Source organism: Nicotiana sylvestris, chromosome 9 (genome assembly GCF_000393655.2).
Source record: "Nicotiana sylvestris chromosome 9, ASM39365v2, whole genome shotgun sequence".
Taxonomy (NCBI): Eukaryota; Viridiplantae; Streptophyta; class Magnoliopsida; order Solanales; family Solanaceae; genus Nicotiana; species Nicotiana sylvestris.
The window spans coordinates 150,799,105-150,814,937 of record NC_091065.1 but is presented as its reverse complement, the minus strand read 5'-3'; the positions used below and the strand labels follow the sequence as shown (position 1 = coordinate 150,814,937).

The window sequence follows — 15,833 nt, the reverse complement described above, 5'->3', positions numbered from 1 at the left end:
AACCTCACAAATTCAATTATACAATTTGCTATCAATTTCATGCCCAAAGTCGTGGTAAAAATCCAAAATATCAATTTCTAGGTCTTCCACCAAAATCCATAATTTCTACTAATTCTCATGCTCAAATCTAGATATAATCAATGTATTTGACTTATAATGAGTGGGAACAACTTACCTTGCCATTGGTGATGAAAGCCCCCTCTTGAAATCCTCCAAGAATCGTCCAAGCCTAGAGAAAAATGAAAGAAAATGGCCAAGACCCATCTTTAAAATCACACTGCCCAGCACTGCCCTTCTTTGCGAACGCGGAACGTCCCTCGCGTTCGCGAAGCTCAAAATCCTTACGCCCAGAAATCCTCCTTCGCGAATGCGAAAATACCCTCGCGTTCGCGAAGGCCAAACTTGCATACCTCAGAATTTCCCCTTCGCGTTCGCGGTCTCACGGCCGCATTCGCGAAGGCTTAGCTCTTCCAGGCCCACTCCCTTCCTTCTTCGCATTCGCGAGCACTGCGTCACGTTCGCGTAAGCTTAACCAGCCCCTGCTTTGCATTCGCTTCCACTGCCTCGCGTTCGCAAAGACCAAACCAGTAGTCCTAAATATTTCGTCTTTGCGAACGTGATACTTCCTTCGTGTTCACGAAGAAGAAAACCAGACACCAACAATCAGCAACAGCTTTTCATCTAAATTAGATCCGAAACCACCCCGTGGCCAAACGGGTCCATATATAGTTCAAAACACTAACGTACGAAATGCACAATACCTTATATAATAAAAGAAACTTCGAATATTTGATATGGAAACTCATTTTTAAGATGAGATTCTCATTAGGTAGAATAGTTTATGCAATACCCAAATAACCACATGCATCCGAGTGCTTATTTTACAAAAATGTTTTCATTAGAAATAATATTCAAGTCTAAAACCAACATGTGATGCAACATTTATAGTATAGAAATGCCATGGGTTTGTGATATACGATTCAAGAAAACATTTTTTTAAAAACCCGAATGCTAAGTTCATAATTGGCCATACTAATCCAAATTTGCGTGGGCAAGTTCGCTAAGAAACGTAAAGCGTTTCGTGTTAAAACAAATTAATTTTTAATAACTAAACTTGAGACCTCTAGTTAGAAATAGACTAGTGTCAAACATCCTCTACTCCTCTTGTTGGTTAATGGTAAACGGTGAAAAATGCATAGTTTTAGTACATAACTTGTGTGAATGCGGGAGGTTATATGAGTTGCTCATTACGTGCATTCTTATGCATAGGAGAAAGCTGGATGAAAGGAAAGCAAAAGAAGTTTGATTCGAGAACAAGAAACAAAAGAAGAACTTTGCTCGTTCACTTTCGTGTGCACACAAGAGAGTGAACTAGGTTGCTAAAGGGAGCTGGAACAAAATAGTGGATTAAGGAAAAAAGGTGTGGAAGTACACGAGTGCTAAAATCTGCTCTCACACTGAGCAGATTCACAATAGCTCTGCACTGCTCTAATGGCAAAATCTTCTAGAGCACATATATGAAGAAGAAGCAGGAATTGCGAAATAATTTTCTATTACTTCTCTGAAGATACTGGAGAATATTTATACAAGTCTAACTAACACTAATCATTAACTTATGAGCTGACATTAACCAACTAACTACCAGATGGACACAATATCTGCTCTAACTAACTATAACTGACTATAACTAACTAGAGTTCACAAGACTCTCCCTCAAGCTAGAGGGTGCAATATATTCAGCACACCAAGCTTGCTAAGAAGATGAACATGTGAAGCTTGAGAGAGTCTCTTGGTGAGTAAATCAGCTGGCTGATCCTTGGAATGGACATAGACAGACTTGACCACCCCTGCTTTGATCTTATACGAATGAAATGGCTATCGATCTCAATGTGTTTATTTTGTTCGTGAAAAATGGGATTAACAGCCAATTGTATAGCAGATTTGCTATCACATTGCACCAGAACAGGAAGTTTAATGGGAACTCCCAACTCTTGAAATAGGCTTAGTAACCATGTGACTTCAACTACAGTAGAAGCCATACTTCGATATTCAACTTCAGCAGAACTTCTGGACACTGTTTGCAGCTTGTTTGACTTCCATGAAATGAGGGATTCACCAAATTTTATCACATAATGTTTTATTGATCTCCTAGTATTGGGGCAAGAAGCCCAATCAGAATCACACCAACATTGCAACTCTGATGTAGGATTAGATCTCAACCAAATACCTTGTCCTGGAGCATTCTTTCGATATCTAACCACCCTAAGAGCAGCCTCCTAATGGGACTTCTTAGGGTGTTGCATGAATTGGCTCAAGGTCTGAATAACATAGCTGGTATCAGGTCTTGTTATAGTCACATACAGCAAACAACCTATCAATCTTTGATATGCACTAGCATCTTCTAAAAGTGAGTCACATGTATAACATGTTGCCTGATCATATACAATTGTGGTTAACTTGACATTGGTTTCTAAAGGGGTGATTGCTAGTTTAGCACCACTGAGTCCCATTTCATAAATGAGTTCTAGAACACACTTCCTTTGATTCAAGACTACCCCAGATGCTGACCTTAAAATCTCAATACCTAAGAAGTACTCAAGCTCACCTAAGTTCTTTAGCTTGAATTGTTGATGAAGTATCTCCTTTGCCTCAGTAATCAGTTGATCATTGCTGCCTGTGATGAGTAAATCATCCACGTACACCAAGATAATCACCATGCCTTCTGGTTTCCTCAATATGAATAAGGAATGATCATGGTTGCTTTGTATGAAACCTGTTGTTGCCAGTGCATCAGACAACTTAATGTTCTACTATCTTGATGCATGCTTAAGTCCATACAAACACTTAAGCAATTTACAAACCTTCTGCTCCCTCTGCCTCCTAATTCCTTCAGACATATCCATGTAAACTTCTTCATAAAGATCATCTTGCAAGAAGGCATTATAGACATCCATCTTGTATAAATTCTATCCTTTTGAAACAGCCAAATCTATTATTGACCTCATTGTTACCATCTTCACTACAGGAGAAAAAGTATAATGGTAATCCAGACCCTCTTGTTGGCTATAACCTTTTGCAACTAGTCTAGACTTGAACCTTTCAATATCTCCATTTGCTTGGTATTTGATCTTGTATACTCATTTGGATCCCACAGTATGTTTTCCTGATGGTAAACAACTTTAAAAAAAATCTACAACTTCCCACGTTTTATTATCCTCTAAAGCCTTGATTTCTTGTTTCATTGCTTCAATCCACCTGGCATCTTTTGCGCTTGCTTGAAATATCTAGGCTTAACTAATGTAGAAAACTTTGTCAAATAGCTTTGGTATTTTGGTGTGACTTTATTATATGATATGTAGTTAGTGATGGGATATTTACTTGTTCCTTTTTGTGTTGTGACATAATCTCTCAACCAAATAGGTTGTATAGATGTCCTGAAGGATTTCCTTAGTGCAGTGTCAGATGCCATGTCTTGAGTAGGTGCATGAGGTTCATCTTCCTATATGATTAGAGTGATGCCTTCAGATGATGAGTTATCTTGCAACTCATTGTCTTCCTCTGCATTGTCAGTTGTGTGCTCAACTAAGACTTGATCCACATCTGGACCTTGGTCTAAGCTTTGTGAATTATTTGTAACTTCTGCAGATGGCATTCTAGCATCACATATACCAGAATTCATATGGTCAACATGAGGATTGTGACTGATGGGAGACTCCTGTTGTTTTGCAAAAGGAAACATAGATTCCTTGAATACCATATCACTACTTATAAATATTCAATTGGTAGCAAGCTCTAACAAGATGTAACCTTCTGTATTTCTGAATATCCCATCAAGACCGATGCCTTAGCTCTTGCAACAAATTTATCTCCTTTTGGAACAACTGAAGCAAAGCACAAACACCTTATCACTCTCAGGTGAGTTAAGGATAGAGGCCTTGTGTATAGCATCTCATAAGGACTTTTTCCTCTAATAGCTTATGAGGGTAACCTGTTCATCAGGTATACTGCAGTAGTTACATAGATTCCCCAATATTAAATTGGCATTTTTGATTGAAATCTCAGTGCCCTTGCTACATCTAAGATGTGCCTGTGTTTTTTCTCCACGATTCCATTTTGTTGTGGAGTGTGAATACAACTGCTTTGGTGCAGTATTTCAAAATCTTGTAACAGATCATTGCATTATGAGTGAAAGAACTCTATGCCATTGTCTGATCTTAAAACTTTTACCATTACTCCAAACTATTTTTTTACCATTAACAGGAAGTTTTTTATTGCAACAATTGTTTCAGATTTGAGTTGTAGTAAATGAATCCAAGTAAAGCTACTAAAGTCATCCACAAAAGTAAGGAAATAGTACTTCTTGTCATAGATATATGTTTTCTAAGGGCCCCATAAATCTATGTGAACAAGATAAAAAGGGGATACTGCCCTAGAAGTACTAGTAGGAAACAACAATCTAGTTTGTTTAGCTAAGGGACATACAAGACAATTATTCAGGAGATCATTATTTACAATGCTTTCTAACCAGTTCATACTCTTCATAGCAGAAGCTAAAGGATGACCAAGCCTTTGATGCCACAACCTGCAGTCCTCTCTTATTGCAACTGATGCTGCTTCATTACAGTTTCTACTATTATTATTACTGCTACCTTTGATAATGTATAAACCTTCTGTCTCCTTACCAATCCCTTTCACCCTGCCACTGTAAAGATCCTGGAAGAGGCCAAAGTCAGGGAAATTTTTTACTGAACACCTCAGTTCTCTTGTGAGTTTGGAGACTGATAAGAGATTAAATTTGAAGTCTGGTATGTATAAAACACCTTTTATAACCTCAATACCAAACAGAGATGCAAGGCCTGTATGAGAAATATATATCTTATCTCCAGTAGGCAAATGCATTGTATCTTTATATTCTTTCTTATTATTATCATTTGTTAATAAATTCATAGATGTAGCTATATGATGTGTGGCACCTGAGTCCACAATCCATTCACTATTAATATCTTTGGACACGAAACAAGCTGTAATACCTGCCATATTGCTTTGACTTTCCACGTTGTTTTGAGTGTCGGTTCCTTATTCAACAATGCTAGAATCTGCTTGTACTGCTCCTCTATAAAGAATGGTCCTTTTCCATCAAAAACATCGTGCAAGTCACAGCTAAAAGAGCATTGAGTACCAGCATTGCTGGAAACATTGTTAACAACATTAAATTGTGGAGTTGCTCGACCAAATTGTCCATTTGTACCATTATTTCCACGACCAAGTTGTCCAATATTGAGCTGATTGAACCTCTTTTTTCCTTTAAAAATTTAAGGATATCCAATGGAGTTTATAGTAGTTTTTTTTGCTATGACCTTTGTAACCATAATGTTCACATTGCACAAAGATTTTCTTTCCCTTGTAGCCTTAGTTACGACCTACCTACATAGCTACTAGTTCATTCTTATCAATTACTGCACCCATACTAGGACACTGTCTAGATTCATTTTCAATCACCATTGCATAAGCTTGATTGATGGAAGGCACATTCGACTTTATAAAGTTCTGTTTTCTAGCTTGATCATAAGAATCGTTTAATCCACTAAGGAATTGCAGCAATCTCTGCTGCTTTAAATGATCAACATAATCCTTTGAATTGGCCTTAGGTACCATAGCATCATACTCAATCCATAAATCCTACAATTTTGTGAAGTAACATGAAACAGAATCTGTACCTTGTGAGAGAGTGGCAATGGCTCGATACAGTTGAAAAATTCTCATGTGGTTCACTTTATCGAATATCTCCCTCAAGTCTTCCCATACAAGATGAGCATTTGAAGCATATGCAATTACACATAAGAGCTCTGTGGACACTTTGTTCATGAGCCATGAGATGACAATAGCATTACAAGTCTCCCATTGCTCTTGTAGCTCAGTAGTACATGATTCCTTCGTACAAGTTCCATTCATGAACCCTAGCTTTCTCTTCCCAAGTAGTGCGATCTTCATCGTCCTACTCCATAGCCCGTAATTTTCATATCATGTAAGCTTCACACTGGAAGGAGACTAAGCTTCATCGTCCTATTCCAAGCTGTGAACCTATATGTAAATGTATAATTTAAATCATTGTATACCTTATTATAAACTATAACTTAAGCTTATTAAACTTATAAATAGAATAGTCCTTGTATAAATTTATTACAAAATTTATGTTTATTTTATGATTATTATTTTAATATAACACGCATTAATTATATATTTAAACTTTATTTTCTCAATGAAAGAGCACTAAATTCATACATGAGGATTAAGAAAATACTAAAATATTAAATCTTGGATTTGAACTTGTGATTCAAATAAATTTCAACCCCTTTACCACTATAATAAAAAAAATTCTAACTGCAAGGGAATTTAGCAACTTTTATATAACTAAAAAAAAATTCTATTTGCCCCATTTGCGTCGTCCAATTTTCTATCAGGGGATTCAATTGAACCCTCTTATTTCCTTTAAATACAATATTTGTTTTGATTGTTACTTAAATTTTATTGTATCGTATCGTTAAATCCGTCGTTACATAACGACGAAATGTGCCCATTGTATCGTTAAATCCGTCGTTACGATACCCATTGTATCGTATCGTATTGTTACTTTAAATACAATGTTTGTTTTGATTGTTACTTAAATTTTATTGTATCGTATCGTTAAATCCGTCGTTACATAACGACGAAATGTGTCATTTTATATAACGACTGATTTGGTGTGGTCGTGTCGTTACCTTGTCTTTTTCTCTCAATCTCATCCTTTATTATTATTAAATTATTTTATTTTTATCATTTATCCTACTTTTTTATATAGTAATTTTACCCTGTATCATAATTTTTTTATTATAATATTACAAGTTTATTCTTCATATTACTGGTGCATGATATTATAAAATGATGACAAACAACACAATCTATCCAAACATTGTATTTATCAAACGATACAGTACAATACAATATAGTACGATACGATACATTATGAAACGATGCGTAACAATCATCCAAACAAACTGTTAGCTCTGCCCTAACACTTTCTCTCTTATTTGAATATATAAATATTTGAGTTTTGATTGTTATTAATGAAATATTTTACATTTAAAATTTAAAATTCATTTAAAATATAAATAGATTATTTTTAGGAATTGTTATAAAAATACCTCTATCTTTTAATAATTAAATTTCTTATTACATGAGTTGAGTATATATTTGTAGGTTTTCTCACTATTTTTAATTCTCAATTGTGTAAATAGGTTTTTGAGTTTTTATTGCTATTAACAAATTACATATATGAGCAAATTATTATTATTATTTTTTGCCTCTTTATTTTTAATATTCAATATCATTAAAAATATGCTTTATTATTATTTTTATTTTTTTTATTTTTAAAATGAGATTTTTGTTGTTGTATAGGTAAATTCATAAGATAAATAATAGAAATGAGAAAAATTTCATGACATTAAAAAAATATAAAAAAACAAACGAAAATAGACAAGTGTTGATAATATAGAGGTTATGATAGACATTTTAAATAGTAAATTGAGAAATGAGGAGGAGAATATTAATTATTCAAAAGTGAGAGGGGAATTTAATTTTTAAAACAAAATTGGGATGTGTAAATGTTCACCCATATTTTAATGTATATTTAAAATATATATATATATATTAAAACAAAATATATGTAAATGGTGAACATTTACACAACCCATTTACATTAAATTCCCCTCTCACTTTTGAATAATTATATTTAGATTTATTCCTCTGATTGTCCTATTACAGACTTGTCAGTTCTGTAAAGCAGAGATCTTAGATCTGCAACGACTATTTAAGGAGCTACCCGCCTTTAACGTACACACACATTAAACACCTCAACTTTCTCTTTTGCACATCAATTGAGCGATCTCACAGGTATTCCACTTCATTTTCTTTATCTCAATCCATTAAAACTATTGTTTAATTCACGTTTATGTACACTCTTGTGTTTGATGATCCCTTTATGGAAACGAATTGATTTTGGTGACCCATTTATGTAAAAGAACTTATTTTTATGACCCCTTTATGTAAAAGAATTTATTTTTGATTCATAGTGTGAAGTAGGATTTGTGGGGTTTCCCAAGATCGAAAAGGTGAAATTTCTGCTATTTTCAGGTTCTTTTGGAAAAAAATTATATTTTTTTTGTGTCTGATTTGACAATGGTAGTGCCTGATTTACCAAGATCAGAAAGTGTGAACTTTATGGTATCTTTTAGGTTAGAAACCGGGGGGGGGGGGGGGTGTTGGTGTATCTGACTTGATAATGGAAGTGCCTGATTTAAGGTTCTTTTGTTAAAAAGAAAAAAGAGTCTTTTCCTTATATCTGACTGAATAATAGAAGTTCCTGATTTTCGTGCTAATTTTTTGCTATTTTTAAGGTTCTCTGGAAAAAAAAAAAAGTAGTACTTTTTACGTATATGATTAGAGGGATGTGTTTGATTGTCTTCCTTCTTAATTTTGACTCATAGTCTTAGGTTTCCTGCAGAAATGCTGTGTTAATTGTTAAGATCTTACTACATCCAGAGGTCCGAGCGCAGAGCGAGAGTTGGAGTCTGAATCTTCCATCTTCATTTTAGATCTGATCAAGATCATGGTTACCACATGCCATTACCAAATTTTTACTGTTCTTGTATGCACAATTGGTGCTATTTTTACATCTACTCCAAGTTCCTGCGCTTCTTCATAAATATTGTATTGTCCGCAGAATTACATGTAAGCAGTAGTATATTGATTCAGAGACTCAATCTCTCATCCTTTGGGTACTGTTCCATTTGACTGAAGCTTTATGCTATTGTTACAATATTACTCTGAACCGGAGATTGGATTTCATCTTTCTTCCATACTAGGAGTTCCCTTTCTGTATCCACTTTTCAATGCATCCTTGTTTCAGCAGCCTTTTCTTGTTTGTGCATTCTCCAATTACTACGTGCTGCAATGAGAAATGCAAATAAAAAGTAGTCTTTTGCATGTTTTGTGGTCGAATCACTATTTTTTATTATGGATGCCATCTGGTTGGTCACAAAAGTTTGTTGCAGTAGGTTCATTGGATGACCAATTATAAACACATGAAAGCTTGTAGATTATACGTCTACACATGCTTTCTGATAGAACAAGTTTCAATATGTTCCTTACATTTCCTTTGATTTGAGAAGGCAGCCTCAGAAAATGCTTGAACTTCTTATTGCAGAGTTTAGAACAAAGGAAAATGGTGAAGATTTGCTGTATAGGAGCTGGATATGTGGGTGGCCCCACCATGGCCGTCATAGCACTCAAATGCCCTTCCATTGAAGTTGCCGTTGTAGACATTTCTGTGCCTCGCATTACTGCCTGGAATAGCGACCAGCTCCCCATCTATGAGCCAGGACTTGAGGACGTAGTCAAAGAATGCCGAGGCAGGAACCTCTTCTTTAGCACAGATGTGGAGAAGCATGTGCGCGAGGCTAATATCGTTTTTGTTTCAGTCAACACTCCTACCAAGACGAGGGGTCTTGGAGCAGGCAAGGCTGCAGATCTCACTTACTGGGAGAGTGCAGCCCGCATGATTGCTGACGTCTCAAAATCTGACAAAATAGTTGTTGAGAAATCAACTGTTCCAGTCAAAACTGCTGAGGCAATTGAAAAGATTTTGACTCACAACAGCAAGGGAATTAACTTCCAAATCCTCTCAAACCCCGAGTTTCTTGCTGAGGGGACCGCAATCGAAGACCTTTTTAAGCCCGACCGAGTCTTGATCGGAGGTCGGGAAACCCCGGGAGGCCAAAAGGCTATCCAAGCATTGAAGGATGTTTATGCCCAATGGGTTCCTGAAGATCGCATCCTCACCACCAATTTGTGGTCTGCTGAGCTCTCAAAACTGGCTGCCAATGCATTTTTGGCACAAAGAATCTCTTCTGTGAATGCCATGTCAGCTCTCTGTGAGTCTACTGGAGCAAATGTCTCAGAGGTGTCATATGCTGTAGGTAAGGACTCGAGAATTGGTCCCAAGTTTCTTAATGCTAGTGTTGGTTTCGGTGGCTCTTGCTTCCAGAAGGATATTCTGAATCTGGTTTACATTTGCGAGTGCAATGGTCTTCCAGAGGTGGCTGAATACTGGAAACAGGTAATCAAGATCAATGACTATCAGAAGATTCGTTTTGTCAACCGCGTTGTTGCCTCCATGTTCAACACAGTATCAGGCAAGAAAGTTGCCATTCTAGGTTTTGCTTTCAAGAAGGATACTGGTGATACTCGAGAGACCCCTGCAATCGATGTTTGCAAGGGACTGTTGGGAGACAAGGCTAAGTTGAGCATATACGACCCTCAGGTTAACGAGGACCAAATCCAAAGGGACCTCGCAATGAATAAGTTTGATTGGGATCATCCCCTTCACCTCCAGCCAATGAGTCCCAGTAACGTGAAACAAGTGTCCGTCGTTTGGGATGCCTACGCTGCAACAAAGGATGCTCATGCTGTTTGCATTCTTACAGAGTGGGACGAATTCAAGAATCTTGATTACCAGAAGATATATGATAACATGCAGAAACCTGCTTTCATATTTGATGGTAGGAACGTTGTTAATGTGGAGAAACTTAGAGAGATTGGATTTATTGTCTATGCAATTGGTAAGCCACTGGATGCCTGGCTCAAGGACATGCCTGCCGTTGCTTGAAAGCATTATTTTTTGGTTGGATATCAAAGATACTAGTAATCAGACAGTCAGCTGGAATTCTTTACTATTTTTTCATCAGTTTTAAGTTCTTTTTTGTTTTGTCCCTTTGTAGACAGAGGACAGAGTCATTGTCTACCACTATTTGTTATACTTTATATTTACGAGAAAATGACAAAAATAGTCTTTTATGTTTGACGGTTGATTTAAAATAATCCTTCAAATCTACACACGGACAGTTTTAGTCTTTTATGTTTATAAAAAGTGAACACTTTTGGTCTCCGTTATATTTAAACACACTGCGGTAGTTATTTTAGTCGGAATTGATTCGTGAGACGCATGTGAGTTGGTTAAGAAACCAAAGAAACGTCCTTCTCTTGATCAACACTGATGCAACTTATAATGATGCATGCGTTCCATATTAGCAGTAACATATCAAATACTGTATTGACTTAGGTACGGTAATCCCAATGGTTCAACGTCCATCAAAAGTTGTGATGGGTAGTAAATAGGTCTCTATTCCTAAAATGAGGTTTTGGTTTTGAATTCTGCGAATGGAGTCTTCTTTTGGTAGGGAGAGTATTATCCTCCAAATTGGGACTTTCGGACGTGACGATATTTTGTAAATACATAATAATCTTGAATAGTCTTTTCAATATAACTGGCTCATGTGCTCCTCGCGAGCCATATCTGTTAAAGACAAAAGTGTTCAATTTTATTTAACATAAATATCTAAGAGTCCTCGTGTGTATATTAAAAAGCGTATTTTAGACCAACCTAAAAAAGAAAGGTACTATTTTGTCATTTTCTCAATATTTCCGGTCAATCTTGTTGTTCTTGTACTTTGTTTGCACTCTCATACTGGGAAAGTGGGGAAAGTTACAAACATCAATTTTATAGCTCGGATCAAGTAAACAAAGGTCACATCAAGAACAAGCTAATATGATAATTGTATAAGGTAAAATCGGTTCACATTAAATACTCTATAACAGAGCGACACATAGAATTGAAGACAGATGGAAAATAAGACAAGTGGAAACCAAGACCAGGGGCAGCAGCTCCGATTGGCACCGGAAAATCCCCGACGGGAATATTGCTATTAAACACAAACAAATATCTATCACCCGATAGCATTCAATGAGGAATATTCTACAATATTAAATACACAACCCATTATAGAGAATTATGGCATTTATAGCCTATCGTTACACATTCTTCGATAGCTCTCATGGTTTCATTTAAGAGGGGCTTGATCCTAGGATTTCAACATCCTAGTTGCAACTATAAATAGTGACTTTAACAACCATTGTAAGGACACGAATTTTCTGGTGAACTTATGTTGTATACTATTCAAAAGCTCAATAATATTTTATTTCTTGTCTATTGATACTTGTATTACTGCCTCCAGAAGCTTAGCTCCCGGAACCAAGCTATCTGTTGCCTTATCTCGATTTCAATACTAAGTCTTGCATTTTATTTAATTTATTTATCATTTTGGGATCAAATTGATTCGCTTGTCTATAAATCATGTTACAAATTCAACTGTACCATTTTACGAGTAAACAGTTTGGCGCCCACCGTGGGGCTTAGACAGTTGCATAATTGGGTTGATCTTTGCATCTATTACTAACCTGTTTAATTCTTTGTTTCTTAGCGGAAAATCGTAAAAAATGGCAGATAACGTTGTCAACATCACGCACAAAGTTGAGGCCCAAGGAAATCAGCCTCAACACGAAGATTCGATTAGCGATACCTGCAACGAGGGAGATGAAGCCACGTCGGTCCATGGCGGGCAATATCTATGACACATTCAGGAGGCAACTCCCGATGATGTTGAAGACGAGCATGTTGGGAAAATAGTAAGAATCCTGAGGAAACAACAAAAGGCTATTATGGGCCATCTCTCGTGACAAGATCAGGTCATGACAGAGTTGTGGAAGGCGTAGTCGGGTGCTTCCAACAATATGAATGGAAGAGATCCAGTTCCTCCCAGTACTCCCGCAAATCAAACAACTTAAAGGGTTGATAACAACACCCCGAGGGGTGAGGTCGACTTCGATAGGGCTGGGGCGAAAGGCAGCGGATCTGGTAACAATAATGAGAATGATCCCTTTAAATTCTAACTCATACGGTTTATGAGGAAATAAACGCCCGAAGGGATCAAATCTCGGGCGCACCGCTAGTGTTAAAAGTGTCGGACTCAAAGAAATACACCCAATTGCCGTTCAAACCAAGCAAGGTACCGAAGCTAATCCCGAAGCGATTTAAAATGCCAGATGTGTCAAAATATGATGGGACCTCGGATCCTCAAGAGCACATCACCACCTATACAATGTCGGTGAAAGAAAATGACTTAGCTCCACATGAGATTGAGTCAGTCTTACTAAAGAAGTTCGGGGAAACCCTCATGAAGGGGGCCCTGACATGATATTCACTTTTACGCGAGCATTCAATAGATTCCTTCGAGATGCTCACAAATTCTTTTATCAAGGCCCATGCCGAGGCCAGGAAGGTGTAGGCCCGAAAGGCCGACATATTCAGAATTGCACAAGGAGAGTCTGAACTACTCCGAGAGTTCATACCATATTTTAAAAGGAAAGAATGATGCTATTGTTCGTGCCAGATAAATGGGCAGCTGAGGCATTCACAAAGGGGTTGAACCCCGATGAGCTCTGAACGATTCCCGAAAACTAAAAGAAAGTCTTCTCGAGTTCCAATAAACAACATAAGCGGATGTCCACAACCGCTATAAATCAAATATAAGAATAGAGGATGACCAACTCGGTTTCTTCGCATCAACTAAGGGTCGGGATCGACGGAAGAGTAAGGAAAAGTTGAAGAATGATTTTGACACAGATTGATGATCTTCTAGAGGTCGATTTTTGCCCTACGAAAGGGCCGAAAGACGCGACAGAGGTTTCCGATCAGCGTTTAGGTTTGCTACCGATAGGAGAGCTAATTGTGGCTAAAATAACAGATTGTTGTAGGATATGGAGGTATTAGTTTCCCCGGACTCCACCTATCCCAGACTGTCCAAGTACAATTTTAATATCGGCATGGTGGAACTAGTATTTGCTATGAGGAACATTAAGGAAGCACGGTTCTCGAGGCCGATGAGATTTGACCCTAGTCAGAGGGATCCTAACCTATGGTGTGAATATCATGGGATGAATGGCCACCGGACTGGGGACTGCCGACATATACGTGAGGAGGTGGCAACATTGCTGAACTGCCATCTTAGAGAGTTCTTGAGCGACCGGGCTAAAAACAACTATGGTCGCAACTGGGATAACACACAGCTCTCAAAGTCACGAGAAGATCCTCCTCGTCTAACGATCAACATGATTTTCAGAGGGAACGAGATCAATGGTGTAACCTTCTTAGCTGCAAAAAAGACAAAGGTATCGGTAACCCACAACAAAAGACTCCAGGAAGTCGTCGAGGACTATATCACCTTCATGAAAGAGGACACCGATGGGCTCCTACTACCACACAATGATGCCCATGTAATATCTTTTAATGTTTTAGATTTTAAGACTAAACGTGTTTTGGTAGACCTAGAGATCCAGCCAATATTATCCAATGGAGAGTGGTAGAGCAAGACAAGCTACCCGGAAGCATCATTCTGGCCACAAAGCTCCTCTTCGAGTTCAATTTAGCAAGTGTGACAACCCTGGGGGAGATCCTACTACCCACAAACAATGAAGGGGTAAAGAAGAAGACCCTGTTTGAAGTAGTAGATGGCGATATGGGCTACAACATTATTCTTGGAAGATCATAGCTACACGAGATGAAGGTTGTGCCGTCAACATACTATCAACTTATGAAATTCCCAACTCCGGAGGAAATTAAACAAATTAGAGGAGATCAAACGGTAGCAAGGGAGATGAACGCAATTTCGGTTTCCAGTAGTAAAGGGAAGGAACGTGTAGCATAGTAATTACAAGAACTGATGCCTACTCCCGAGCCAAACAATGTCGACAAAGAGGGGGAACTCGTCGAAATCCTATCAGGTACCAAGGTATTTCTAGGTACAAGAAGAAACGGACACAACCAAAACTACATCGGAAGAACTCGAACAAGTTGCATTGTTTGAGAAGTTCTTGGAGAGGAAATTCCACTTGGGGACAGAGCTAAACCCTGAGCTCATGTCAGGTTTTATAGAATTTCTCAAATTTATGTTGATTGTTTTGCATTGTTGCATGCAGATATGGCAGGTATCCCGCTAGAGGTGGTCGTGCACAAGTTAAGTCTGGATCCCAACATCACTCTGGTAAAGCAAAAGAAACGGCCCATTGCCGAGGTCAGAAATAAGTTTGTCAAAGAAGAGGTAACTCGATTGCTTGATATCGGTTTGATCTGTTAATTTGTATAGGTCTACCAAATAGTAGAGTACCTGGTCCTCTACAAGATTCTGCTGAGAGTACTTCATAAAGCAGTAAGTAAATGAGGTAGAGGAATTTTTACGTGAAAAAATCCCACACAAGGGGATCAAAAAACCACGACCTACACCTGTAGGTTTTTAACTTTACTAACTTGTAATCTTACCTATTACAAGCCACTTTACAATAATTCCTAATGAAAAGGATTTACTCAACTAACTTGTGGTACCTTTACCACAAGCCACTTTGTGACTATCCTAGTTACAAAAGATTTTTCTAACTTGTGATGCTATCACCACAAGCCACTTTATAATTCTACGATTACAAGGACTTTTCCTTATGACTAAATCTAGTCACAATATAAACTCAACGAGTTTACGGATTTACAAGAGGATTCCTAATCAGAATGCTTCTAGGTAAGCGGTTTAGGAGATACAGTAAGTACAATAACAAGATTGCAACTCAACTAGGACAGTAATAATATATCGTTTAGGAACTGGTCCGTAGTAGCATTCAACATTGTTCTTCAAGCTTGTGAGGATGATTTCTCTATTTTTTGCAAGAGGCTTGAATAAGAAGCAAAACCCTTCCAGTGATGTCTTTTGTATAAAGCTCATTGGGTACATCTTGATCACATCACTTGAAATGATGTGAGTACTTTGTTTGGTTAGAGAATGAGTAGGCTGACAGTGTAATGCAGTGCGGCAGAAACAGTGCCATCAGTCACTTCACTTCCAGCTGTGTCCAAATGA

At 37.6% G+C, this 15,833-nt stretch overlaps 3 protein-coding genes across 5 annotated transcripts; 2 read left to right on the top strand and 1 right to left on the bottom strand.

The window, feature by feature from the left end:
* Window positions 1-3,499: 3,499 nt before the first annotated feature.
* LOC138878408 (uncharacterized) lies at window positions 3,500-5,991 on the bottom strand. Its single transcript, XM_070158085.1, has 6 exons — window positions 5,773-5,991; window positions 5,463-5,679; window positions 5,031-5,302; window positions 4,536-4,713; window positions 3,808-3,881; window positions 3,500-3,715 (listed from the first exon to the last, which is right to left on the bottom strand). The coding sequence occupies exons 1-6, from the start codon at window positions 5,989-5,991 to the stop codon at window positions 3,500-3,502; spliced, it is 1,176 nt and encodes a 391-aa protein (XP_070014186.1).
* Window positions 5,992-7,775: 1,784 nt separating this feature from the next.
* LOC104217309 (UDP-glucose 6-dehydrogenase 4-like) lies at window positions 7,776-10,897 on the top strand. 3 transcript variants are annotated; one of them, XM_009767522.2, is made up of 3 exons: window positions 7,776-7,929; window positions 8,540-8,766; window positions 9,242-10,897. In XM_009767522.2, exons 2-3 carry the CDS (start codon window positions 8,656-8,658, stop codon window positions 10,700-10,702), a joined length of 1,572 nt encoding a protein of 523 aa, XP_009765824.1. In that variant the 5' UTR covers window positions 7,776-7,929; window positions 8,540-8,655; the 3' UTR covers window positions 10,703-10,897. The 3 variants fall into 3 exon arrangements, with proteins under 3 accessions (XP_009765824.1, XP_009765823.1, XP_009765825.1); XM_009767521.2 differs by having other exon boundaries at window positions 8,529-8,766; XM_009767523.2 differs by lacking the exon at window positions 8,540-8,766 and having other exon boundaries at window positions 7,779-7,929.
* A 2,858-nt stretch (window positions 10,898-13,755) lies between these two features.
* LOC138878407 (uncharacterized) lies at window positions 13,756-14,295 on the top strand. The gene has a single exon (XM_070158084.1). It carries the CDS (start codon window positions 13,756-13,758, stop codon window positions 14,293-14,295), a length of 540 nt encoding a protein of 179 aa, XP_070014185.1.
* Window positions 14,296-15,833: the final 1,538 nt, after the last annotated feature.

Coding starts and splice junctions, on each gene's coding strand:
- LOC138878408 (XM_070158085.1), bottom strand. CDS start 5,991: ATGAAGATCGCACTACTTGGGAAGAGAAAGCTAGGGTTCATGAATGGA. Junction 5,303..5,462: donor TAGACAGTGTCCTAGTATGG/GTGCAGTAATTG, acceptor AAATTTTTAAAG/GAAAAAAGAGGTTCAATCAG. Junction 3,882..4,535: donor TTTAGCTTCTGCTATGAAGA/GTATGAACTGGT, acceptor GCTTTGCTTCAG/TTGTTCCAAAAGGAGATAAA.
- LOC104217309 (XM_009767522.2), top strand. CDS start 8,656: ATGCCATTACCAAATTTTTACTGTTCTTGTATGCACAATTGGTGCTAT. Junction 8,767..9,241: donor TATTGTCCGCAGAATTACAT/GTAAGCAGTAGT, acceptor TTCTTATTGCAG/AGTTTAGAACAAAGGAAAAT.
- LOC138878407 (XM_070158084.1), top strand. CDS start 13,756: ATGGTGGAACTAGTATTTGCTATGAGGAACATTAAGGAAGCACGGTTC.